At 49.3% G+C, this 27,907-nt stretch overlaps 2 protein-coding genes across 6 annotated transcripts; one reads left to right on the top strand and one right to left on the bottom strand.

Moving 5' to 3' along the window:
- Positions 1-97: 97 nt before the first annotated feature.
- slc1a9 (solute carrier family 1 member 9) lies at positions 98-24,777 on the bottom strand. Of its 4 annotated transcripts, XM_058048444.1 has the most exons (16): positions 24,484-24,777; positions 24,220-24,332; positions 23,951-24,046; positions 17,977-18,180; positions 13,842-13,941; positions 13,511-13,621; positions 8,282-8,443; positions 8,045-8,197; positions 7,688-7,941; positions 6,498-6,603; positions 6,298-6,424; positions 4,511-4,744; positions 3,860-4,054; positions 1,439-1,573; positions 898-1,336; positions 98-810 (listed from the first exon to the last, which is right to left on the bottom strand). In XM_058048444.1, exons 7-16 carry the CDS (start codon positions 8,436-8,438, stop codon positions 640-642), a joined length of 1,971 nt encoding a protein of 656 aa, XP_057904427.1. In that variant the 5' UTR covers positions 8,439-8,443; positions 13,511-13,621; positions 13,842-13,941; positions 17,977-18,180; positions 23,951-24,046; positions 24,220-24,332; positions 24,484-24,777; the 3' UTR covers positions 98-639. The 4 variants fall into 4 exon arrangements, with proteins under 4 accessions (XP_057904427.1, XP_057904426.1, XP_057904428.1 ...); XM_058048443.1 differs by lacking the exon at positions 23,951-24,046; XM_058048445.1 differs by lacking the exons at positions 23,951-24,046; positions 24,220-24,332; positions 24,484-24,777 and adding an exon at positions 22,203-22,520.
- Positions 20,534-27,907, top strand: LOC131102882 (neurotrophin-3). Of its 2 annotated transcripts, none has more exons than XM_058048537.1 (2): positions 20,534-21,702; positions 22,096-27,907. In XM_058048537.1, exon 2 carries the CDS (start codon positions 26,357-26,359, stop codon positions 27,590-27,592), a length of 1,236 nt encoding a protein of 411 aa, XP_057904520.1. In that variant the 5' UTR covers positions 20,534-21,702; positions 22,096-26,356; the 3' UTR covers positions 27,593-27,907. The 2 variants fall into 2 exon arrangements, with proteins under 2 accessions (XP_057904520.1, XP_057904519.1); XM_058048536.1 differs by having other exon boundaries at positions 20,542-21,702; positions 26,338-27,907.

Genomic DNA, 27,907 nt, shown 5'->3' with positions numbered 1-27,907 from the left:
TAGTGGGTGAACCCTGACCTCTTTGGAGAGCAAATCCTCCTACACGAGGTAGCCAAAGACAAAATAAAACGCTGTTTGTCTTGAGGAAGTCTGGAGGCTTTTTATTACATAGAGTACATACCACGCTACATTGGGGGCGATGGCGGGGGCGGGGGGGCGTGTCCGCTGTCAACGTTGAGTGGAAATGAAAGGAACGGAGCGGGACACGGGAGGTGAGTTTACAGATGGACAGGATAAAGGAGGACATGAAAACAGCAACTCGTCGTCGTCGTGTCAGACGGCGAACACGACACAAAGCAACATGGTTGCCGCTCCTCAGGGAGAGACTTCTGATTGGTGGAAGGACGATGGGGGCGGGTTTGCAGGGGAAAAAGTGGGAGCAAGTCTCAAGTCATGACAAAAGTCAAGGTGCAAGTCCTTGTCACGTCCAAAGTGGTCCAAATGGTGCGTGGAGTCCGAGCCGCCGTGATCGGAGTGAAAGAAAGTCAGCCGTGTTTGTTTCCTGAATGATGAATCAAGACGGTGGGAGAGGAAATAGTTTAATATTCTTTAACATTTAAACTCTACAATCAAACGTTCCCAAAGGGAGCCAATTAAGGAGACGGAATGGCAGCGAGGCCCCCTAGTGGGGCCGCTGCCTCATGGCAGGTCGCAGGGCGGGATGGCGTGTCGCCGGTCGTAGGCCGTGTCGTCGCTTTCCTCCCCGTCGCTGACTTCTCCGAGGACCCGCTCCTCCTCTTCCTCCGTCTCGCTCTCTCGGTGCAGCCGCTCACGTTCCCGGTCCCGGTAGCAGCGAGGCAGGGCGGGAATCTGAGGATGAGGTTTTACAAAGTTGAAGCTCTGGCAGGAAGCCCGGCTTCTTGACGCTTCAGAGCACAGGAAGTTGGTGGGCGGTACCTGGTTGTCATGGCTGGGCAGGGCGCAGTAGCCCGGCTCCGTCCTGCGGAGGAGGTGAGGCGAGTGGGTGCGGAAAGGTCGCGGGGAATGAGAGCAGACGGAGCGCGGGGAAGGGGAGCGGATGGAGTGCGGCGAAGGAGAGCGGACAGAGCGGGACGGCGAGTACGTGATGGAGTGGGACTGGGAGAGGACGGGGCCGTGGTGGTTTTGTTTGGGGGGGCGGGGGGAGCGGGGGGGAAGCTCGGGCGGCCTGAGCGGGTCCACCAGATCCATCTCGGTGAGGATCGGCGGCGGCGGGATGAAATCCAGCTCCTCCTCCATCGGGAGCATTTGCATTTCGGCCGCGTCGATTTCGCGGAGCTCTGCTTTGGACAAGTGGTCCACGATGCCGGCGCCGAACGAGTCGCCCACCACGTTGATGGAGGTGCGCATTCTGTCGCTGAGGCGGGACAAACGGTTTCAGTGTCACGCAGTAAACGGCCACGCCCTGGCCATCAGGTTTCCCGCTACGCCCCGCCCCCTCAGCAGACACCTGACTCACAGCAGCCAGTCGACGGCGATGAGCAGACTGATGTCCTGCGTGGGAAGGCCGACCGCCGTCAGGATCAGCAGCATGGTGACCAGTCCGGCGCTGGGAATGCTGGCCGCTCCCACACTGGCCAGAGTGGCGGTCATACTGGGAGGAGAGAAGAGCGTTGTGGAAGTGGAGGGAAATACATTTGGCTACTACTTAGCAACCACCAGCAGTGGGCGCCATCAACTCCGGCCTCGCTCATTTGCTGTGCAAACCAGCAGGAGGTGAGCAGGAAGTGAATGGCGTGTGGGTCCCCGATGTGGGTGCCCGATGTGGGTGCCCGATGTGGGTCCCCGATGTGGGTGCCCGATGTGGGTGCCCCATGTGGGTGCCCCATGTGGGTGCCCCATGTGGGTGCCCCATGTGGGTCCCCGATGTGGGTGCCCTATGTGGGTCCCCGATGTGGGTGCCCCATGTGGGTGCCCCATGTGGGTGCCCCATGTGGGTGCCCCATGTGGGTCCCCGATGTGTGTGCCCCATGTGGGTCCCCGATGTGGGGGCCCGATGTGGGGGCCCGATGTGGGTCCCTGATGTGGGTGCCCAATGTGGGTCCCCGATGTGGGTGCCCTATGTGGGTCCCCGATGTGGGTGCCCGATGTGGGTCCCCGATGTGGGTGCCTGACGTTAAGGCCTCATTCTGCTCCAACGTTACCGACCTGCCAAGCTCCTCCCCCTCCAAACCTTGCAGCGAAACTTGATGATTGCCCCCAAAGAATCCAAACCTTCAACAGTGATGCAGACCACAGCGCTGGTTGGTCCGATTCAACAAACGAACAAATGAAAGGAATTTCTGGGACGGGCCGGTTGAACCTCCCCGCCTTAAAGGGAGCAGCTGTACCATTACAGCTCCAGGGACTGATAAGTAAGTGGGTGAACTATTTTCCGCTCTATGACTGACGCCAGCGATGCACATCCTTTGCACATTTGCAGACAATGCGCCCCCTTGTGTAGCGATGGGCGGCTGTGGCTGTACTCGTCTTTATTTCAGTCATTTTTAGGCTTGAAAATGCTTCATTTAAGCCAATAAATGCAATGAAAGAAAATGGAAGTCGACTGCTTGACTTTATTTTCCAGAATTCCAAGATGATTAGCGGCTGTCCAGGGAATTGGTATTGGACAGAAGATGTGAAAAAAAGGGCTAAAGTGTCTCCCGAGATGTGCATTGTCAGCATTGCTCCGTGGGGGAGGCGGCACATTTACCGCAGTGGAGACACAAGAAGTTGGACTTCCTGCTCGAATACTCGCACACAACTGAGCATCATTAGTCGCTTAGTCGCCGTCGCCACAAGATGGATGTTTGCAATCGCACTGAAACCTCAGAAATGACGATTTGACTCCAGTCAAGTGGTCACATGCTCTGGCCCGTATATCAAATGCTGGCGAGGCGGGCGGGCGCCCAGTTTAGCTGTCCCCAACATTGCCAGTCGGAGCAACCTACTGCCGTGGTCAGCAGGGAACGTCAGGAACATGAAAGGCGGCCTCTTCGCTGCAGACGCAACAGGCAGTAAAAGTCGATATTATTGCATGAGAGGCTGACAAACCGCAGACTAAACGCTGGTGACAAAACACAGGGGGGGGGGGGGGGGGGGGGGGGGGGGGAGAAATTCCCAGACCACCATCCTCCACCCGGACTCTATTATATGCAAATCTACAACACACACACACACAACGTTCCACAGCAGGGCTGCTAGGATCCTGATGGAAACAGGAACATGAACACACCACACACTACTACTACGCTAAACAAGATGGTTCATTCTAATCACATCAACATCGGGACTACATGGGGGGCGGGGGGTGGGGGCATATGAATGACTGACTCCCATCCAGACACAATGAAACACAGCCCACATAAAGACATTCCACGGGGGAAAGCAGGAGCCTACTCCATGTTAGCCTGCGCTGCTTTCAGTCCCATTGTAATGCCAGGGTGAACAGCTAGCATCAAATCTACAAAAAACACGCATTTTCAATAAGGTAGCGCCACATCCATCTGTGGCAGTCCAAATGTATTAGTGGCGGGCCACCACAAATAAATGCATATATGGGCGACACTGAATAAAAACGCCAAAGCTGAGATGTAGACATTTGATATCTTAGCGTGGTCACATTGGATTTATGCTAGCGTGTTTAATCCCGGGGGTGTCCAGACTTTTATGTTCTCTTAAAGGAACATCCGCTAAGGAGTGATATCGGGAAACTTGACCGAATCGCGCAGGAAGTTCAATAAAATGTAGTCGATCTTTTGTGACCAAGCGGTTTGGATGAAACCATCTTATTTTAGTGGCCATTAAAGACTTGAATGGACATTATGTAAGAATTCCTTACGACATTACGTATGTATTCGGGTGACAAAAGAAGACAAGAAGCACGGCGGTCCTTCCTGACCTGACGGTGACGATCTGCCCGCCGTCCAGCGTGATGTCATTCATCTGGGCGATAAAGATGGCCGCCACGGCCTCGTACAGCGCAGTGCCGTCCATGTTGATGGTGGCGCCGATGGGCAGCACGAAGCGGGTGACGCGCTTGTCGACTTTGAGGTTCTCCTCCAGGCAGCGGAAAGTGACCGGCAGGGTCCCGGCGCTGGGAACAGAAGGGAACACGGAGGACGTCAAATACGCAGACAGGTGGCGACGCGCAGAGGTGAGGAAGGGGGGGGGGGGGGGGGAGGTTGGCAAGGAGACAAACTAACACGGAAATCCGAGCGGAGCGAGCCCCATCCCGACAGCTGGTGCCAGCCACAGTTGCAATCCTCCGTGTGTATTAGAGGAATTTGATTCCCTGGCCGGCTAAGCCGGGCTGGTAATATAATTAGAGGAAACGTTGATAGGATTAGCCATTTTCACTAGCGCCACAGTAATGTGCCAAAATAACAGTTGGTGTCCGCAAAGCCCAAAAGCGTCCAAGCAGGGCCCATTTGGCTGCTTCCATAATCCCAACCTGACTTTCACCACACACGTCTGGAATCATCATGTCAGACATGGAATCATCATCCATGATCCCCGTTGTCTGACATGTCCCGCGTCACATGTCACTGACCTGCTGGCAGTGCCCAGCGCCGTGATCCAAGCCTGGAAGATTCCAGAGTAGAAGGTGAAGGGGCTTTTCCGGGTGATGCCGAAGAAGATGGCGGGGAGGATCAAGCCCCCGTGGATGACCAGGCCCACGATGACGGTCACCATGTACATGCCCAGCTGCCTGGCCACCACCTCCAGGTCACCGATGGCCGCAATCTTCCCCGCAATCAGGGAGGCGATGCCCACGGGAGAGTACCTGGGAGACAGGGAAGATGGGAATTTTATCGAGATGTTAATATTTTATTATCAACAGGCGATATCGGCTATAATGATATCGGCATGCCAGCGATGACCATATATAATTCTTATATATAGGATATACTTATATATTGGCTATACTTATATATTGGATATACTTATATATTGGATATACTTATATATATACTTATATATAGGATATACTTATATATACACTTATATATTGGATATACTTATATATAGGATATACTTACATGTTGGATATACTTATACATAGGATATACTTATATATTGGATATACTTACATGTTGGATATACTTATATATACACTTATATATTGGATATACTTATATATAGGATATACTTATATATACACTTATATATTGGATATACTTACATGTTGGCTATACTTATACATAGGATATACTTATATATTGGATATACTTATGTAGACTTATATATTGGATATACTTATATATTGGCTATACTTATATATTGGATATACTTATATATACACTTATATATTGGATATACTTATATATAGGATATACTTATATATACACTTATATATTGGATATACTTATATATAGGATATACTTACATGTTGGATATACTTATACATAGGATATACTTATATATTGGATATACTTATGTAGACTTACATATATATTGGATATACTTATAGGTTGGATATACTTATATATCGGATATACGTCAGAAAGCCAATATGGCTAACGTGTATGAGTTTGTGCCCACTGGAGACATGGAGGTCTGTGTTCTATTGGGTGAAATTCCAGTTTGTGTCCAGCGTGCCTTCACATCAGTCTTCATCCAGGGTAGGGTGTACATTCCCTACGTGACAACGTGCTCCCGCTGTGGACCCCCTTCCAGTTGTGTCATTGCAGGCAGGTCCCAGGTCGCAGTTGTTTTCCGGAGCGTGCCGCGCGCTGGTTGTGATGGATGTCTTCCTCAAATGATGCAGGCCTTTGTATACAGTGGACCTTGTGTTTAGCTGGCCCGCAGGCGGCGGACTCATGTGTTTATACGCTGTGAGTGATATGAACATGCACGTTTCCTCTAGGGGCCAGCTGCTCATGAAGATGGACTTTGTTGCTTTTTTTTTTGGTTTGTTTCGAGCCGCTGAACTCATGCTGTGGCTGTGTGTCGTGATCCGGGTAACAGCAGACGCCACTCTCCGTCCCACCCTCTCAGCGTCTCCATTGCATTCTGGAGATGTTCCACGTCTTCTCCTACGGGAGAACTCAACATTGTTGCGGGCGCCGGCTCCTGCTCCTGCTCCTGCTCCTGCTACTCCCCTGCATACCACAGCATCCCATCTGTCGGCGTCCTTCACCGACACACTTCCTGTCCTATCGGAGCGCCGGCTGCCGCTGGTTCCCACAGCGATGGCTTCTCCATCACTGTCAGCGGCCGCCATGTGCGCTATCTCCGGCGTGTCATAATAAGGCAGCCGCTGACCCACATGAGCAAAAACAGACACATGTTGTGCACGTTTGCACGTGCGCTGGTGGGAAAAGACACGACACTGACCACATGATCATGGAGACCATCGTCATGATGATCTCGTTGAGGATGTTGAAGAAGTCGCACATGACTTTCCCACGCTCGCCCATCCTGCCCATGCAGATCCCAAAGGTGATGAAGAAGCCAATCAAGCCTGGAGACAAACAAACACAAGTCACTCAAACTTGATCACTTTAGCAACCCAAAAGAGGCGGGACTTCACTCACCGAGAACGTTCATGCCCCATTTATACTCCAGCTTCTTCCTGTTCACTACAATGGGCTCCGTTTGGTTGGGGGCCGCCACCGACACCTGTTTGAGTACCGTCTGGACCTGCAGGGTCAGGAAAAGGAGATCTGATGGTCACAGAGCCGGGACAGCGGCTGTTCGGTACTCGCTATTCAGTATTCCCTGTTCAGTATTCCCTATTCGGTACTCGCTATTCAGTATTCCCTGTTCAGTATTCCCTTTTCGGTACTCGCTGTTCAGTATTCCCTGTTCGGTACTCGCTATTCAGTATTCCCTATTCGGTACTCGCTATTCAGTATTCCCTGTTCGGTACTCGCTATTCAGTATTCCCTATTCGGTACTCGCTATTCAGTATTCCCTGTTCAGTATTCCCTATTCGGTACTTGCTATTCAGTATTCCCTGTTTGCTATTCGCTATTCAGTATTCCTTGTTCAGTATTCCCCATTCGGTACTCGCTATTCAGTATTCCCCATTCGGTACTCGCTATTCAGTATTCCCTGTTCGGTACTCGCTATTCAGTACTCGCTATTCAGTATTCCCTGTTCAGTACTGGCTATTCAGTATTCCCTGTTCAGTACTCGCTATTCAGTATTCCCTGTTCAGTACTCGCTATTCAGTATTCCCTGTTCAGTACTCACTATTCAGTATTCCCTGTTCTGTACTCGCTATTCCGCATTCCCTGTTCAGTACTCCCTATTCGGTACTCACTATTCGGTACTCGCTATTCAGTACTCCCTATTCAGTACTCACTGTTCGGTACTCGCTATTCAGTACTTGCTATTCAGTATTCCCTGTTCGGTATTCCCTGTTCGGTACTCGCTATTCAGTATTCCCTGTTCGGTACTCCCTATTCAGTATTCCCTGTTCTGTACTCGCTATTCAGTATTCCCTGTTCGGTACTCGCTATTCAGTATTCCCTGTTCTCTACTCGCTATTCAGCTAAGTCAGTAGGGGTGTCACAAGACTCTATTGGGTCTGCAGGACCAAGATTCTTAAAAGTCCAAAGACTACGGAACCAACGCAACCTTATTTTTATTCATTGCTTGATTCCTCAGTGAAGGAACTGTAGTCCCAGTCCTCAAGTCACCCATTCAGTCCAAAACTACTTTGAATCATTCATCTGAGTCCAAAATGTGGAGTCCAAATAGAGGAGACCCAAAGTGTTACCTGCTGGAAACACGCTTGCACCAAGTTCTCAGGGAAGAGGTTTCGGATCAGGTCCAGGAAGGCGTCCAGGCTGCTGACTTCCTGGTTCTTGGTGGCCGTGGCCGCATTGCGCCCCCTCAGTTTGGGGTTTCCGGGGTGGATACTTAGTACCAGGATGACCCCCAGGATGGCGGCGATGATGGTGGTGGACATGTAGTACACCATGGCTCTGCTGCCCATCCTGCCACTGGCGCGAGCATCCAGACCCGCCAGTCCTGACACGGGAGGACACGTGAGGACACGTGAGGACACGTGAGGACACGCGAGGACATACAAGGACACCAGAGCACAGCAGGAAGTCATCTCAGAGTTTCTCACCTGTGATCAGGCTGGAGATGATGAGAGGGAGGATGAGCATCTTCAGCATCCTCATGAGGATCTCCCCCGGGAAGGAGACCATGGTGAGGGCGGCGTTGTCCACCACCTTCATGTAGCGCAGCAGCATCCCGAACACCGCTCCCATGACCACACCTGACACACAGGAAAGCCTGGATTGTCAGGCCAAACGACAAAGCCAGAAGGAGGAATATCACATGACGGGCAGACGGTCGGCACCCATGACGGTGAGTCCCAGCAGCAGGTTGTGGGTGTTGCGGCTGCAGTGGCCGGCGTCTTTGTAGCCGGTCTCCGTGTTGTCATCTTGCCGGGTTTCATCTTTCACCTTGTTGTGCTTGTCGGTGTTGGACTGGTTGACTGTGGGCGGGTTTGTCATCCTGTCTGTGGACACAAAAACATGGATGGATTCTGGAACAGCGACATCACGCTAGTATTTCCTTTGTATTCTTTGTAGGGATATGTAGTATATGCTAAAGATGCTACCGCTGTATGTCAGATAAGTTAAAAAGGGACAACCGTCATGGAATGTCTGACATCACAGAGTGAAAAAAACGTTCTCCTCCCATTCGGTGTGGAAGTGGTAGATTTTTGGCTATATCCTATACTTTGTGGCTTTTTCATAAAGGAGGGGTGACTGCTATAGCATGGAAACCAAAGAATAATTCTAAAAGAAGGTTCGCAAACCAGCACAAAAATCAGAAAACCTGACGGCAAAGACTCGGAATGTAACCAATATTCCTGGGAAAATTAACTTGAACCGGCATTGTGCATGAAATCATTATGAGATTTCAACTGGGCAAGCGACAGAGGATTGTTTTGTGCAGATGTTTTGCTTTTTCTTTGGCCCTCTGGGATTACGTCCAGCCAACTGAATGAAAAAAAAATCCAAACCAGGAAAGCCGTCCTGGGAAAACAGGGCACTTGGTCACCCGAGGCTATGTAGGACCGTAGATATAAAATAACGGTGATTGATGAACAGAAGAAATGGGAGTAACGGTGTTGAAGTTTTGTTTCACTTTTGTGTCTCGCAGCAACCGTGGTGCGTTCAAGGACCACCAAATAAAGTGCGAAATCTCATTAGTCGAAGAAAAAGCATTAGCGGAGAAGAATTAAGAAAAATGTTGTACATGTATATAGTATTACACAGTGTGTAATACTGTGTAATGTGTGTGTAAATGACCAAAATAAGGTACATTATTATTACACGTATTACAGTATTGTCTGTGGGAAAAAAAAAACTGCCTATTCAAAGAAAAAAAGTTTTTGACCAAAAATGAGGCGTGTAGGGAATGCTGAATTTCCGATGTGCAGGGATCCACTGACAATGCGGTGTTCTCCCTCCAGTTCCCAATGTCCGCTGGTCAACACCGGCTTTTCCCTGCTAACAAAACATCCGATTGTTGGCGGTCCCCCGCCTAGAAAGACATTAGCGCGACTCCCACCACCTCTGCTCTCATGTAAACACATCTGGAGAGCGGCGCAGCCTGCCAAGTCCGCGTCAGAGGTATGAACGTCCTATTTCCAAACAGACTATGGCGACCGGGCGTGATTATAATCCGTCAACGGAGCGACACGTCCGCCCGCGCACAAACACGTTACCTGTGCTCCGTTTGCCCTTTCACCTCAGGCCGTCATCCTCCGCACCCCCGGCTGTATCTCCGCCAACGGCTGCGCTCTGATTTTCTGCTGCGATCTCGACAGAATGTCTCGGCAAGTTTCGATTGCATGGATATAATCCTCCGTTAAATGTGTCGGCGAGGAGAGGAGGGGGAGGAGTTTGCTGTGTTGTAGTCTTCGCAAATCCTCCCTTCAATCCTTCAAGTCTTATTCTTTCCTCGGATATCCTTTGGTGAGAAATTTGTCGATGGTGGCGGAAAGCCGGCATGGGAAAACATGTCCGCCGTGTGTTTGCTTCTACAGATGTCGGCGTATTCGCAATCCATCCGGGTCATTGTATTCTCATTGACTGGACGTTCCAGGTCAGTTCATGCTCAAAGACCGGATAGGATAAGAGCTGTCCTATCTAGTCATCAGCATAATCGATTCAGTGCCCTGAGAATCTGATGAGATCCAAAACCAAAACTGTTCCTGGGCAGCGACGATGATGCTCAGTCAGATGGCCAATTACCCCCAACGCGGTTTTTTTCACGTAAAAACTGTTTGACCCTGGTCTACAAACTCACCAGTAGCAACAATGGCATTAACGCCATGGTGATGAAAGCTCCAAGTCCACTGTCTTTTGACCAACTTTGTATTAGGACTGTTCTTGGGTGTTCCAGGTTCTGGGTTGGATTATGAACATATTGCCTTTCCAGTCTTAAAGAAAGGTCCTGGTCCGTGCCCGGAGAACTCTTGGATAATGCCGATGCATGCGAGAGCGTGTCAGTACAAGGCACTTCTGGCCTAAAACGTCTTCTTTCCCCAACGGGCGGATTATGTCAGATCTGCTTCAAGGTGAAGTCCTGTTGGCCTCCAGGAACCTTGAAAGGTCCAATGAATTTTTGCCTGAAAAGTGCTTAATTGGACGTCACAGTGCCACAGGAAACAGATGCTGATCACAGGACGAGAGAGGAACGAGAAAGGGAAGGCCTGGCAGAGAACGCTAGCTTGTTGCGTCACGTTGCAGCTTAGCTTCCCTAATAAAACACAGCCATTCCGGTCAGAGGGTTCAGACCGCTGGACCGGGGAGCTTACAGTAAATCCTGGTTGTCAGAGTGAGATCACACAGGTGGTTGTCCTCCCCTGGCAGGTAGGCCGCCAGGAATTCCCTGAAAGGAGAAGTCGGGTTCCCGGGAGAGCGCTTTGGGACTGAGCGTCTGAGTACTGAAACCTGAGCCACCCCAAGGCGGACCCCGGTTAGAAGGAAAGACTCAGGAACTCAACTTGTACCATCACTCTGAAGCAACTGAATTCAATTGCGAAACCTAGACCACAAAGATCAGTTCTGGTGACCTTGACGGTGTAGCCCAAGGTAAGGTTCTATGACCAGAGTCTTAAGTTGATTATTGCAGAATGTAAACGGCTAATTGGTCCAAGCATATTTTAGTCACATCTCATTGGACCAGACTAAACTGTGCATCCAATCCAAACAACTCCAGGGCTCCAACCATCACGGCCGGCCTCGAGCTCTGGTCGGGTACTTAGGACTCGGCTTGTTTTAATCGCCGTGGTTTCCCCCACAACAGGTCGCGATGATGAGGACATAATCCCCCCACAAGAGCAGCCTGTAATTACTGCAATGGAGCCCGAGCAGCCACAGAAGAAGGTGCCGCTCGTGACCGTCGCACACTGGAAACACTGTAGCTGCTATGCTAACAATATGGCCGCTCCACAGCCAGTCTCTTAAGATCGAATAGACGCTGTCTAGGACTACAAGAGATGGAACGATGGGGCTGAGGCGCCGACACATCATCTTGTGCTTACAATACAAGCTCAGATCATTTGGAATTCTCGTTACCTCCACCAAGGAAGCTATGTTAGCAGACACAGTGGAACCTCAGGAAACACTATGATGACATATTGCCTGGTCTATTGCACCTCCCTCCACTTTGGCCTTAAACAGTCCTCCACTGTCCGCCTAGAACTGGTCCAAAACGCGTCTGCTCGTCTGCGTTCAGGACCTAAAAGGCACCAGCTACTATTTTTAGAATTCCTTTCAAATCTTATTGGTTTTTAAATCTCTTCATGGGCTAAGGCCGCCTGATTTATCAGGACTCTGGACCCAGCATCTCCTGGTGTGCCCTCCATCCAGGCTGAAGACCAGAGGAGACAGAGTTTTGGAACGCTGACCCTGAGAACTGCTCCTTCTGTCAAGAGTTTCAAATCAAAAGCTCAAAACGCTGCTGAGGATAAGCAGCATAGAAAATGGATGCTGGTACGACAGAACAGCATGTCACAGGGCGCCGTAGTGGCCGTGCTTTGACCTATTGATCGGTTCCAAATGGTCCACCTCCACTGGAATCGTGGACCAACTGAACACAGGACACCCGGGTATCGTGCATCACCCGATTTGGCGTTTTGTGCGGTGAGTAAACAAGCACAGCCGCGAGTATCCGCCACATCTTTACGAATACCAAACAGTTAAACACAGATGTTTGGTTTAGGCACAATATTGTACCATAACCGAGGCAGCGTACGTCAACCGAGGCAAGACATTTGGTGCAGCACATCATCCAAAAACGGGGGTGTTCCTCAACCATTCTGACTTGTCATATTACCTCCACCAACTGTGACGCCATTGTCGGGTAGTCCCTACCTGGGCCCCCCATGAAGGTAATATAAATATTGTATAAATATTGATATGATGGCGTGGTGGTGCTGCTGCGGTGTGTGTGTGTGTGGTGTGTTCGGGTGTCTGTGTGTCCTAGGGGATTACTTCCAACAGTTGATTGTTTGGTGTGAGCTTTGCAAAGGGATGGAGATATAATCCAACCCCACCCCTTCATCCGCCCCTCAGAGGGAGATGAGGATGCTCACTGCGACACACACACACACATACACACACTTCTTGTGTGTATGACATGTCCCAGCCGGCCTTAAACGCACCAGAGGCTAGATGGCCTTCACAAATATGACCAGCACCACGTATTTCCAGAATCCATGAAGCCGTGACCGTGTCGGGAAGGCATTAACTTCCGCCCTCGCATGACTGACCCCGAGTCAGAGAGACAGGACACTGTAATACGTGCTTCACAAAAAGGTCAGAGGTCATTGCTCATGATCAGGATAAGCGTGCTCTCTCGGGACTCCCATGAACACAAACACTCGGAATCTGACTGAAAAAAATGTGCAGTGTTTTTATGAGAGCCCGGCTGCACCCTTCCACAAGCTTGAGCTCTTTTATCGTAATACTGCTGACATACGCACACCCAACTTCCTTGGGGGAGGTATAATTACTACGGCCAGTCAACACAAGAGTGTCATAATCATAAAAAATTGAGTCCAACAATAAGAACATGTATCGTCAGTGTATATCGTGAGACCCCCCCCCCCCGCATGAGTGGCCCCTCCCCTCCCCTCCTCTCACTGAGATGATAATCTGAGTGTATTAATCTGTTGTTTGAACTCCTTAAGCACAAACCGTCTATCACATCTGCTCTCTTCACCCTTGCAAAGATGTGCTATTTATAGCTCCCTCCCTTCACTTCTCTTCTTTTCGGGGGAAGGTTGGCGTCGCTCCTCCCGGTCTCCCCGCTGCCCGAGGACCCCCCGTTTCACGCGGCTCAAATGTCAAATGTGACAATAAATCCCTGTCCTGGTTTGGCTAACAGGTGCCTCGGAAGCTCGTTCGTTCCTTTTTGATGAAGCGAGCATGTGCGACGTTTAAACATGAACGACAACACCAACTGGACATCTCCGTCCAAAGGAGGAACATACACAACATGGAAAGCCGACAAAGAAACGGTAGCAAAAGTTGGAGCAAAGGGAATTGGTCACCTGGAAGCTTACCTGCTGAGCGTGGCTGTCTCCCCTCCGACCACAGCGAGGCATCGGGAGATGAGAGGAAGGATGTGGAGATGACGAGGGGACAGGAGGCGAAAGTCACGGTCTTTGCGTCATCTGAGAAAATTTGCAGATTATACACAACAACAGCTTGGTGCTCGGGAGCACCCCACCCCACCCCCTACCCCCACCCCCGCCCCATCTCAATCCCTCCCCCCCCTCCCCATCCTTATTTCTTGCCGCCACCAACCACCACCGCAGGTCACTCGCTGGGCCGTGATCAGGGGGAAGATGAATTAGGCTGCATGCAAAGGGAAGGACGTCTTAGGACACCCACCTGGAGGGGCCTTACCCTCCCGTCCACTGGGGGGCGGCGTGACTCTCTACACCGAGCCAAGATGGCGAGCGGGTGCAGGAAGCTGTGACTTGTCGTTTTACTGTAATGATATATTTGATAATGTATACATTAAACACAAAGCAGTACACAAATATTATATAAATAAATAAATTATAAATATATAATAATATATTATTTATTATTAATATATTAATTAATATATTATAAATATATATTAATAATACATAATTAATATATATATTATATATATTAACATTATTAATAATATTATTAATATTTAATAATCAATATTATTATATATTAAATAATTTATATTTATAATATTAATATATATTTATATATTATTTCTATATATTAAATATTAATATTATTAATATATATTTATATATATATATATATAATATATAATAATTATAAATATATAATATACAATATCCTCATACATTTGTAACTAAACTTGCAATTTCTCTATTTTCTTTGACTAAAAATTATAAAAATATTCATCTATTTATGCCATCAAGTGTTGAGAGTTTTTGGAGAGCGTTGAGATGAAACCTGGATGGGGGTCACCAAAACCACCACCAAAGCCAACTGAAGATGACAAGGTGAATCCGATCCAACTGTCACAACACTCACTTTTATTGCAAAAGTTGACCCGAAATGGGGTGGCACGTGCGTGGTTAGCGTGCAGACCTCACAGCTAGGAGACCAGGGTTCAATTCCACCCTCGGCCATCTTTGTGTGGAGTTTGCATGTTCTCCCCGTGCATGCGTGGCTTTTCTCCGGGTACTCCGGTTTCCTCCCACATTCCAAAAACATGCTAGGTTAATTAGCATGACTCCAAATTGTCCATAGGTATGAATGTGAGTGTGAATGGTTGTTTGTCTATGTGTGCCCTGTGATTGGCTGGCCACCAGTCCCGGGTGCCTCTCGCCCGAAGACGGCTGGGATAGGCTCCAGCACCCCCCGCGACCCTCGTGAGGAAAAAGCGTTAGAAAATGAATGAATGAAAAAGAAAAAGACGTGCACAGAGTTAATCCTGGGATGTCCTCACTTGACAAGATTCCAACTGAAGTTTTGTACACCTTTGGAAAATTATTTTTGGCAATTGGGTACCTTGGGGGCATCCACCAGGACGGTAAATAATAATAAAGCAGTGACTCACACACACACACACACACACACACACAGTCCCAGGCGAGTGACAGATGGGGAGAAGCGGCAATGAGAACGGGAAGGGGCGGTTGGGGTGGGTGGGGGGCGGTGGACCCGGTGCAAGTGGGCCGCCGACTCCATTGTGTGGTCGCTAGCGCTGTAAGTCAATCCTTGACTAATTGCTCCAGCGTTTCCAACACAAGGTCTGCCTGTGAAATGTGATCCTGCGGGGCGTTGTACGGTGGAGAAGTGTACAACCTGTAACATTCCGCCTCTGGCCAGACGAGCGGCGGCGAGGGGGGACGTGGAGGAGCAGGGGCGGGGGTGCGGACGGGGTCGGCGGGCCTGCAAATAGATCATTAACAAGCATCCGCGGCGGACGGACGGACGGCGTCCCGCAACGTGACACCGAGCCGGGGGGGGGCGGAGACGAGGGACCGGCGATGCGGAGGTGACCTGTTTGGGGGGAGGGGGGCGTGTAAGAGGAGAGGACTCGGCGATGCAGACGATGTAAACAAGACGAGCTGGTGCGCGCACCGCATGGCGCCCGGTGGCCGCCGCCCCAATGCCACACAGCGCCGTGTCTGCTTCTCATTAAGCATTAAAACACAATTCCCAAATCCTGCGCTCCCCCTAATGAGGACTTTGCAGCACCCGTCTGCTCTGGAGTTCCCGTTCCCGACGGTGAACATTCCATACGCTAATTTCAGTTTCACGCAGGAAAGACTTGTAGCCGCATGTGTTGTTTGTTTGTCGGAGCCCGTGTGTGTGCGCATGCTTAGCCGAGTGTGCGTTGCTGCCGGGTGTCGTGGTGGTGGTGGTGGTGGGGGGTGGGCGGCTTCCTCCCTGACCTTTGCCTGGGCTGTCAAGTGTCGCTTGATTTTTCTGCACCTGTGCCAAATACGTCGCAATCTACCAGCGGCAGGTATGCTGAAGGCCGGCCGGCGGGCGAGGGGAGGGGGACGTGCCCCCCTCCTGGTGTCCAACGCCCCATCGCCGGTGATTGACCTCACCTTTGACCCTTTAGCTCTTCGCCACAGCGGCTAGCGTTGGGACATTTCCAGGACGCTTTAGCTAATTGGGTCGGATTGCAGAGAGAGGTGCATTACCCCTGAAATTGGAACCATGTGTCGCTTTACATCACGGTGTGTGTGTGTGTGTGGGGGGGGGGGGGGGGGGGGGGGGGGGTATTGGCGGCCCAGTCTACTGGCGAGCCATGTCAGGCCCAATGATGGAAGACACGATGACAGAGGGAGAAAATGGCCAACAAATCAGACTGGAAGTGGGGGTGGAATGGTATAGTGAGGTGAGGTGGGGTCGTAATTGATGTCTGACTTTGTGGGACCCCAACACACACACACACACACACACACACACACACACACACACACACTGACACACTTCCAGTACCTTGACAGCTCAGCTATTTGCAATAATTGCCATAATGGCTGGTTACATTGAAAAAGGACATCAGTGTGTGTGTGTGTGTGTGTGTGTGTGTCAGGACACACACACACACACACACACGTGACATTATGCACGGTCCCGAGATGAACTCATCTGCATCAGCTACCGTTACCATGACAACAAGGAGCGCATGGTGGGACGGCGGCAAAGCCTCGTTGAGTTCACCTACGAGGCGAGACCGCGGCGTAAATCGGATCAGGTTTATACTTGGGGGGGAGGGGGGGCGGGGGGATTTAATAATTGAATGAAATTCTGCTCACACTCTTAGAAATTGTATTTGGCCAAAATTTCTAAATAAGAGATTTTTTTTGCAGGAAAAAAGCAAAATAAATAACCAGAATTTCCAACACGAAAACTGTGGTGCAATCAGATTATTTTTCTGGTGTGCTTTTATTTTGAAGGCCTGACTTTACTGGTTGTATTGTAGGACGCCGTCCAAGTGATGCCAGCAGGACCGGAAGATGAATGACCTGATTTAGTTTTTTTTTTTGTATGAAAATTACAACAGAGTGGAACTTCGGTTAAAGTCCGTCCTGGATAGCGTGTTTTTCAGTTAAAGTTAAAAAAAATGACCTTGGTTTTAGCACATTCCATGGCTAGCGTACAATGTGGCACGTGTCTGGTAGTGTTGTTAAGATGCTCTGTGTGTTCCTAATGTTTTGGTTTAGACAAAATGTCCTTCCTTGTTTGCATCCTACTAGCTAGCTAATCAAAATGGCGGTTGACCCTCAAAATTGTTAACCGAGTCACATTTTATAGTTTTCTATTGATAGTTTTACACGCATGAATTGGATTTCCATGACTTCTTATGGGAACATTTGACTTGGTTAACATCAGTTTCTGATATAGTCTGACATTCTGGAATGGATTAACGATGCTAACCAAGGTTCCACTGTACAGGAAAAGCACACAAAACAAAGAAAACGGGAGGGTGCAAAAAGAAGGGTAAAATATGGGGGTACCAAACATGGTAACGTCGCGGCGACAGGAAGTGGCTAAACGTCAGCCGGCCTGCCGACGTGTGCGCGAGACGTGATGACACGGAGCGCAGGCCTGCGCCGCTTTCCGCCACGACGGCTTTGGTTTGTCCGCTCTCTCCCGGCCAACAACTTTCTCTCTCTCTCTGCGCAACTCTCACTCGTGACCCGAGGCGCAAATATCTACGAGCACGCAGGGCGAGTTGAGACAAAGACGGAGACGTGGGGAATGGTGGGAGGGTTTGGAGGATTTCAGGTGACTGACACTAAACGCCAAGGAGGAGGAACGCCGCGAGGGAGACACCAAGGACGTGTGTATGTGTGTGTATATGTGTGTGTGTGTGTGTGTGTGTGTGTGTGTGGTGATTGTGAAGATCCCACTCAGGAATCTCGAAAATCTAATTATAATGTTGCTACTTTGCGTGGTTACAAGGGGCCTCCTCTGTTCTTCCAAATATTGGTGGTTTATATTTTGACTTTGGGTCGTTGTTGCCGTGTCTGCCCGGACGTCTTACCTTTGTCCCTCTCCACGTCCATCTCAGGGTCTAGGTGTCCATCTCAGGGTCTAGGTGTCCATCTCAGGGTCTACGCGTCCATCTCAGGGTCTCCGCGTCCATCTCAGGGTCTACGTGTCCATCTCAGGGTCTCCGCGTCCATCTCAGGGTCTCCGCGTCCATCTCAGGGTCTCCAATCAGGCTCGACAACAGGGTGTTTGTGGCCTGGACAGAATGTGGAAATAAAAATAAACCAAAACAAAAACAATTAAAATGGGAAAGATGGAGCAAAATATTTATAAATAATATGTGATATTTATAAATAATAAAAACACAAAGCTTTGTACTGAAAAATATGTGTACATAATAAATAAGAAATTACTTTAGCAGAAAATGCCATTAATGTATTTAACAAAATTATTGTAAAAAAAACGGTTTTACCCAAAAATGGATGTAGTCATTTACAAAATATTTTTAACCATTATTGTATATGATTTTTTTAAATTTCATTGCACCTGAATGCCTCCGCGGCCCCTCCCTTACTAATGATGGACACATTTGGAAAGACGGAAAGAATGGCGCTTTCATGCGAGTGGCTTCTTGACCTTCTAATGTAAGATTAAGGTCTCGTTGACGGCACACAGGTGACCCGTTTTAGCGGCTCGGCGGTTTGACAAACGTCTTTTCATGATTCCCGTCCCTTTCTGTGTCCGTGTCTTCTCCCATCCCCAAAGTCTTTCATGGGCGCTCCCTGAGGACAGGCCTTGTAACACAAACCTCCACGCTTTTGTGCCCATTCTCTCCGCTTATCCTTTCATCTTTTTAAACAAGCGGGGGGGACAAGAGGCCGGCTGAGCTCGCCGAGCGGAGGAAAGAGATAGCTTGTGAGCGAGCGAGGAGGAGGCCGGCGGAGGAGGGACGGATGAGGGGAAGATGGAGGGTTGCGGGGGAGGTCGGCTCGGCTCATCCGACAATTTATGTCCCTGCTTTTCAACAGGGCCATTCAAGGTGGGGAGGCCCAGTGGACGCGCTGTTCTGGCGGGTGAAAAGCAGCGAACCCAACCCCCGGCATGTGAAGGGATCACCTATCTGCTCCGAGGACCCCGTGAACCGTCCGCCATTGTGTCCCGGGGGCCGCATCTTTCCCCTGGCAGCACACAGATGTGGGACGCATGTGGGAAAGGTCTGGGTGCACGCGGGGCAAGTTGAGACAAGGTGGACCTAACGTGTAGAACATCTACACAACACATGCCTCCGCTCTGGAGGCCGTCTGATTACATTTTGGGACTTTTCTATCTTGGCGTGCGCCCCAAAGCTGACATAAGCCCACACAAACACGGCACGCAACCGGCCACATCTTCCCCAATGAATCAAGTAAATATTCCACGCTGGAGATGCGTTCAAGAGCGCTGATGCAATATGACGAAGCTCTGGAGGAAGATCAATGCGTGCGTCGCGCCGCCCGTGGCTGCGCTGCATGTTTTCCAATGACGAATAGCAAACACGAAAGAGATCGTCGGACGCTGCTGCAGAATGTAAATCTTCTTCCTGGAACCGCATTTGTATCCCCGACGGCGTTACATTCCCCAAAAACCAACAGTCGCTGATGACAGGCGGCTGTCTGGCCTGACCCAGGACTGTACGGAGTGTTTTACACGCCACATTAAAGGTCGAGGATGACGGTTGGGATTGAAAAAAAATGGCGGTCTAGATGAGGAAACTAAAAAAGGGATTTATGGGAGGACTTGACAGAAACAGACACACGCTCAAATTTACATTTGGTTTTCAAATGCATCGTTTGTCATACGATTCATATTTTAAAAATAAAATGATCTTGTATTTTATTCTTGGCTATGTTGAATCTTGTGGAATTAATAAAGATGGAAGCCATCAATAAAGGTACAATTGATGTTACATTTATCCATGTCAATTACTATTACTGGAAAATAAATGGCAAACTAGAATTATTCTTAAAATGCTTTTTTTAAGGGAAACAAAAAAGTCTAAAAACACCACCAATGGCGAGCATATTATTATTATTATTATTATTATTATTTTCACATTCAGGATTAAAACTGCTTGAAGATTGTCATCATTTTTTGTTGAGCCAAAATAAAATAACATTTAACATCCTACAACATGCTACAACTCAACTGTTGCTTCCTGTCCGCCACCCTTTCTGCTCCCCGACGAGGTAAACTGTCTTAAGTGTCTTATTCTCTCGGATTATGTCCACTATATTGTCTAATTATGGGTGATATTTAATGTCTAGATGCCCCTAATTGTTTAAAAAACAATTATAAGATTGCAAAGAGTTTTTCTATCTTCAAATATTAAATTTATAAAGAAATAATCCAACTGAACGGAACCAAATAATCGCCGTAAAGGGTAATATCGAAGTGTAACGCTAATGGTAAGCTGGAATGTTGGCGCCCTCTAGGCAGCTGGAGGACCCACTGCATCCTGTCCCTTTTATAGTTTGGGTGTCTGAGCGGATTAATTGGATTTACATTCATTCCCATGTTAAATATAGCTTCAGTTTTTGTGCGTTTTGGCTTTCGTCTTTAGATTTTATGAAGAAGATAGCTTAAAAAAAAGAGCTAAAGTGCTTTTCCAGGTTGCCCCGTGTTGTGTAAGGTAGCAGCAGAGCATAAACACAGCATGCAGCCTCACTACAGCTTGTTTGCAATAATTAGCCGGGTTACCAACTCGTAAAAAAGCTTACCTGGAGGCAGGCCAACGCCGCTGTGCTGTTATTTCTGATAATTGTTTTCAGGTGAAATGTGGGCGGGGAGGAGATAAAGGCCCAGAAACAAAAGTATTTCAGGTGTTGTCAAAACTAGCAAGGAAGCCATTTTTACCTAATTTGGAAAGTTAACATTTAAGACTGCTTTCTATTATCCGCAGCTGCTTGGAAAAGGCTTCTTAAATACATCTGCCCTCACATGTGTAACTTGTTGAGTTTTGTCCGTGTGCTCCTTTTTAAACAAGTAACATCTTGAGGGGGGAAACGTCGTTTTTATTTGCGCTTGAGCCTCGTTAGCTTTGTCAAGTTAGCAAGGCTGTCAACGGAAGTGATTGTTTAAGTCTTTCCAAAAACCGAAACACTGAAGCCAGGTGATCGTGTTATATTGTTTAGCATAATTTTAGCATTAAAAATAAGATACGAATGAGGTAAAGAGAGCAACGTTAAGCACTCGTCGCTTCCGTGAATGTTATTTTGAAAGGAAGGTCCGGATGTTACGTGCCTCGTGAGCGGTCGCTTGACGCCCGAGTGACTTTTTGCGCTTTCCAGGCGGAGTGGAGCTTCAAACATTTGCCCAACTTGTCCACCTCTTCACTGCACATTCTTCAAACCCTGGAATGTTTTCATGTTTGGCCTTCTTTGGAGAAGCATCGCGGCGAGGGATATCTGTCATTTTTGCATTTCATTCGTGCTGCTTTCCGGGGCTAATTACACACTTTCACACACGGACACACACGTAGCGTGGAGGGGTGGAAGCGCTCTTGGGACGGCAGCACATCCGATCCCGGGTTCTTCTTTTCACGACACTGGATTTCTATGATGCCGTGGACCGTTGGAAGAGGAGCGACATGTGTGTGTTTGGTTAGAAAGTCTTTAAAAAGTTGATTTTTTTTTTGTTTGTTTGGAGAAGAATTACCAAGCATTTGAGCGACTGGCGACGGGATTTTATAATCAATGTGGAGTCAGCTGGAAGGACGCGGGGTCCGGATCTCACCTCAACGGTATGGAGCTCCTTGTTCTGTGTTTTTAATGCTAAATACTCCAATTCATAATATTTGTGCATTATGCAAGATGATGAGGAGCTTTTATTTTCCAAATATTTTTGTGCTCTTTCAGACGGATATAGCACAATTGGATGCAGCTTGGCGGCAATAAAGCAGTAATGGGACGCTGTCTTGGCTAAAGTAACAGAAAAGTCCAAATAGGAAAGGCCATCAAAGAAGAAATGACATGTCATTACTTTTTATTGGGCCTTTTTTTGGACCGCATTCTATTTCCTGTTTGCATGATCTTTTGCTTGCTTTTTCATTTGCAGCACAAGTTGACATGTTGGAATTCCTGCCTGTTTTGTGTCGTTCCTCTAATCGCTTTTGTTGATTTATGTTCGTACAAAGGCCGAGGGAGAGTATGAGGTGCAAGTACAAGTACTTTGTTGAAGGTGTCATCCGGTCCGGTGAGTTGTCGCCTCCCAAAACAAGCAAGTTGACACGTTGTGACTCACCGCCGCTTCCCGTTGTCGGCACGCCGACTTCCGGCCGAATGTCACGGAGAGGATAATTATCTTAGGGAATTCCCGCCTTTGGGGAGTTGCGTGTGAGACCCCAACTGCAAACAAATAAATAAATAAGTGCTGTGATTTTCTGGTGACGCCCCGACATCCCCGCATCCCGACGCGACTGACCTCTGACAATTCCAACAACATTCCACCTCCAAAGTCAAATAAGGATCAAGCATAAGGGAAGGGGGGGGGCTTTACCAAAGCGGATGCAGTCTAAACAGGTAGGGGCGGGGTACCTGACATTAATCCACAGGTTTCAGAACAGAACAACTAAGTCAACAGACCAACATTCGGCTTTAATCTGGAAAACTCCGGCATGTTGCCCCCCCCCCCCCCCCCTCTTTCCGGCACCATCAAGTTTGAATAGCTTTTTATTTTCCTGTATGCCGGTAAAATACCATCTGGGAAAGACTAGAATTGACAATGATTTCCAAATGCGGACAGGTATGCTCCACTGGATCCCCATCGAGCCTCTTGGGAATCTTTTAACGGTTTCTGGGATGCCAGTAAACTATCTGCAGCAAAACTGTTCCTGGTGGAAAGGCCACAATTGTCCTTATTTTCCGTAAAGGTTCCTTTATTTTCCAATGCCAGTGTCGGCAGGTGCATGGATACCTGGCTTCTCCTGGAAAACTGGTCAGGATTCTATTAGTTTACCGACTAAACGCCACAAAGACTTCCTGTCCGTCATGTCATATGTGCTGTGTGGGGGCGGGGAAAAAGGACGGGCCCTTTAGAAAACCAAATAATAAACCCCTAAGTCTGACGTGGCCCCAAACCCTCCAATGAAGCACCGCCAGTGTCTGTACGGAATCAAGGATCCCAAGGAAGGTCAGGCAAGGTCATGAAGGTCAACACAAGCAGAATTAGCGTAGCGTTACAAATGCTTAAACTGATGGACGTTATCAGTCACATGATTGGCATCTGCCTGGATTAGCTGGTTAGCATAGTACAGTAGCTAGCTACAACACGCAGCCCCCCCCCCCAACAAGCCTCCATGATGTATGGCTAATGTATATAAGACGTATGTAAGACGAATGATGGAAGATGATCGTTGGAACGTAGGAACGTTTGTGTGGGGAAGTATTTCAAGCAGGCGGAGATTAGCATTAGCATACATGCACACCGTCAGCGCTGAAATAGCGACGTGCCAAGGAAAGGACGGAGTGAGGTTCCCCGAGCGACGGAAGTTAGCGTGTTGCCAGACTTGGCGTCACACAGGCTAATTATCCTACTCCTCACGCTTTGATTGAGAAGACGCTTTAGCGCTGAGCCTCAGGTTGTGTTCTGACTCGCTAGACACATCGTTTTTCCTCTAATCCACTTCCTGTAGCGCTAATCCTGTTTAAGGTTGCTGCGGAAGATGGAGCCTATCCCAGCTTATCACCTGTCAATCACGCCGCATTCAAACTTACTCCTTGGGACACTTTCACGAGATTCAAACACACAACCGTTTTGCTGCAAGGCAGTCGTGCTAACCGCTCCGAGTTTCAGAATAAAATAAATGAATCCAAAAGTTGGTTTAGCATTCATGACCTGTCAGCGGTAAGGTCAGGCCTTCAAAATAAAAGCAGCGCGGCAGTAAACTACCCGGTGGGAAGACGGGAATGTCTGGTCCTTGTTAGCACGTGCTAATGTTGGCAGGTATGCTAACAAGAATGAATAATCAATCTAAGCAGTGTCTGATTGACCTGTAGCGCCCGTCCCCGCCAGCACACAGGAAGTTGGGCTGGGTGTGGTCGTCCTGTCACCACGCTTGGTTCTGTGCTGTCACTGATTCACACACACTGACAAAACATGTACACACACAAACACACACATACACACTTCTTAACCGCATCACTGACATTCCCGTCATTCCACCTCAGCCACCGCCCCCCTCCCTGGAGGAGGTATCCCAGCACGCATGCCTGGTGACTGAGTCACGGGTGGCCCCGGTCCCTAATGGTCTTTGACTCACCAGCTAATGTCTGTGATGTCACGCTCGAGTGGTCCGCCCGTCAGCGGGGAGTGTCTGTTGGACTTCATCACGCCGCTAATGGCCGCCCGCCCCCAAGCGGAAGCAGCCTCCTCCTAAGGCGTTCCAAAGAGGTGTTGACATTAGCGTTCAAATACCAGGAGTACTGGAAGTAAATACGATACTCCTTTTCTATGTAAGCATGGGAAGTACTTCAGTGTAGTACGTAGCTGGTGCTGAAGGAAACACAGAAGGAACGCTACTTACACGCTAGCGACGTTCCAGAAGGTTGTTGGGATCTTCAATTGTTCATCGTTATGTTGCCATGGTTTCTGTCACTCAGCGCCTCTTCCCTCCGTCTGAATCGGAAGATGTTGCTCCGTGGAGATTTCCAGCATGCGTTGCGGCAAAACATAATGAAGTCAAATCAAAAACTCTAAAGTGGGACGACATTTTCACTGACATGACACCTCGGTTATGGCCAGCCCCCACCTTCCTGGGGAGGGTGGCCTCTGGAAACCGTTACCTTGACTACCGCCTCTACCTTGACTATTACCTTACCTTGACTATTACCTTTACCACCGCCTTTACCTTGACTATTACCTTACCTTGACTATTACCTTGACCACCGCCTTTACCTTGACTATTACCTTACCTTGACTATTACCTTTACCACCGCCTTTACCTTGACCACCGCCTTTACCTTGACTATTACCTTACCTTGACTACCGCCTTTACCTTGACTATTACCTTACCTTGACTATTACCTTTACTACCACCTTTACCTTGACTATTACCTTACCTTGACTATTACCTTTACTACCACCTTTACCTTGACTATTACCTTACCTTGACCACCGCCTTTACCTTGACTATTACCTTACCTTGACCACCGCCTTTACCTTGACTATTACCTTACCTTGATCACCACCTTTACCTTGACTATTACCTTCACCTTGACTATTACCTTTACTACCGCCTTTACCTTGACGATTACCTTACCTTGACTACCGCCTTTACCTTGACGATTACCTTACCTTGACTACCACCTTTACCTTGACTATTACCTTACCTTTACTACCACCTTTACCTTGACTATTACCTTACCTTGACCACCACCTTTACCTTGACTATTACCTTACCTTGACCACCGCCTTTACCTTGACTATTACCTTACCTTGACCACCGCCTTTACCTTGACTATTACCTTACCTTGATCACCACCTTTACCTTGACTATTACCTTCACCTTGACTATTACCTTACCTTGATCACCGCCTTTACCTTGACTATTACCTTACCTTGATCACCACCTTTACCTTGACTATTACCTTACCTTGACTACCGCCTTTACCTTGACTATTACCTTTACTACCGCCTTTACCTTGACCATCACCTTTACCATTACCATTAGCATGGCCTCCAGGGTTTTAGCATGCTGGTCTTCGTGACACTTGACACCCTGCAGGAAAGTAATAGGCGCCATCTACTGGCAGCACCTGGTATTGTTTTTCCGGGGGGGGGTAAGTGGATGACGTACCTGATGATTATTTGAGGCAGGGATTTATTAGAGGAGGAAGCTTCCAGCCCAGAGTTGCTATTGGTGCTTCTAAACACACAAAAAAAGTGTAGCATCCTTTTATCAACAGATATCAACAACTTCCTGGTTGATGGAGGACGATGACAGGCGGGCGTACCTAATGACTGTTGTGGGGGCCGGGGGGCGCTTGCATCGATGCCATAAATTCCCGCATGAAGGTGGAAGAATCCTGGTAAAAGCAACGAGTGGAGGCACTTTGGTGGCGTTAGCTTCCATGTGGAACGTTTCGTACATTCCAAGATGTCTCGCTTTTGAAGGTCAAGCCTTCAGACGACGTGTGTGTGTGCGTGCGTTCCATCTTCCTCCTCGAGGAAGCGGAGGGCGACCTCGCAGCGCAGCTTGGTAGAGTTTTTCCACAGGTCTTGCCAAGACTTTAAGGCCATGCTGGAGCGGTTAGAGCTCATAAAGTGCAGGCCGCCAGTAAAAACTCCTTTTGACTTGGTAATTGTGCCACTTAGCTCAAACGCCATCAAGCTAGCGAAAAAAGTAACGCCGTCTCACTCTCTCTCTTTGGCTTCCCAGCTGATACGTCTTGGGAGTGATGCACTGGCTTCCCCTGGTTGCCATGGTGATCGCCTCGGCTCTGCCCTTCCCTCACAAGCCCGTGTCAAGGAGCGCCGCCGCTGCCGCCAGCGTGGAGCCCGGCTTCAGAGAGCGCCGCGAGCGCCGTCACCAAGCGGACGACGACTTCCAAGGAAATGCCCCGCGAAAGGACTACGACGAGGACAAGATGGCCGCCACCCTCGGCCAGGAACACCTGAAGAACCTCACGGCTTTGGTCCGGACCTTCTCACCTGACAGCAGCGTCGCTTTGGACGTTCCCGAGAGGAAATCGCTCCCGGGGAACTTCACAGCAGAACAGGACCGCCTCGGTCTCGTGGACGGTTTCCGGGACTTAAGACCCACGCAGGTTTCTGTGTTAGAAACCCAAATAGGCGAGAGTCCTGCTGCAGTTCCGAGGAGTTCCACACGAGCAGAGCCGACCATTCCCTCAACGAGAGGGACCACGTCGATGCCCCCGGTTGGGGGCGCCCTGGAGGCGGGGCCCGGAACCGCACTGGACACCATCCTGGAAGGGGACGACATGTTTCTGGACGCGCACCCGCGAGTCCTCTTCTCGGCCTCGGGGTCGCCCCCCGCACACCCCCCCCTGCTCCTCATGCTGGAGACCGGCCTGCTGGAGGAGGACACGGCCGAGCCGGAGGACCTGGACCGACGCACGGAGGGTCACGGGGAACGAGCGACGGACAGAAGCCCGGGTTGGGCTAACGTGTCGGGATCGGCGGGCGACGCGGCCCGCCCCGTCAGGAGGGACAAGCGCTCGCATTTGATTGACAGGCGGCGCGGAGAGAAGTCCGTGTGCGAGTCGGAGAGCGTGTGGGTCACCGACAAGAAGACCGCCATCGACTCACACGGCCAGACGGTCACCATCTTGCAGGAGATCCAGACCCAGACGGGGCCCATCAAGCAGTACTTCTACGAGACGCGGTGCCGCCAGGCCGAGCAGCAGAGCCCCGCCGGGCGCCCGCCGGCCTCCAAGGGGCCGGCCTCTAAGCCCACGGGCGTGGCCGGCGCCGGCTGCTTGGGCGTGGACAAGAAGCAGTGGGTGAGCGAGTGCAAGGCCAAGCAGTCCTTCGTGCGGGCGCTCACCAAGGACGCCAACAACAGGACGGGATGGAGGTGGATCCGCATCAACTCGTCCTGCGTGTGCGTGCTGCTGTCCAGAGCCAATCAGATACTGGGGAGGGAGGTCTTGGCCAGGAGGGGGCGGGGCTAAAGAAACAAAAACCTCAAAAGACTATTTTTTTGTACGAGTTATCTTTCATCATCTAAATTATTAGTAAGCATGATATTAATATATTCCTCATGTACAATAAGACCCCGGTACACGTGTATGTACGCTTGTGTATTTATAGAGGAGTGGCGCCTCCTACTGAGGCTCCCCGGTAGTGCTCCAGGAAGGTTGTAGATGGGAGCCGTGTTTTTAGATTCCAGGATTGCGATGCGGTCGCGAATGTTAACGCCAGCAAATTTGAGCATCCTGCCGAGCGTGCGAATAAAGGATCTTTGTACGTAGCACTTCCTTGATTGC

Source organism: Doryrhamphus excisus, chromosome 15 (genome assembly GCF_030265055.1).
Source record: "Doryrhamphus excisus isolate RoL2022-K1 chromosome 15, RoL_Dexc_1.0, whole genome shotgun sequence".
Taxonomy (NCBI): Eukaryota; Metazoa; Chordata; class Actinopteri; order Syngnathiformes; family Syngnathidae; genus Doryrhamphus; species Doryrhamphus excisus.
The sequence above is the reverse complement of the archived record's forward strand: the minus strand, read 5'-3'. Positions and strand labels throughout refer to the sequence as shown.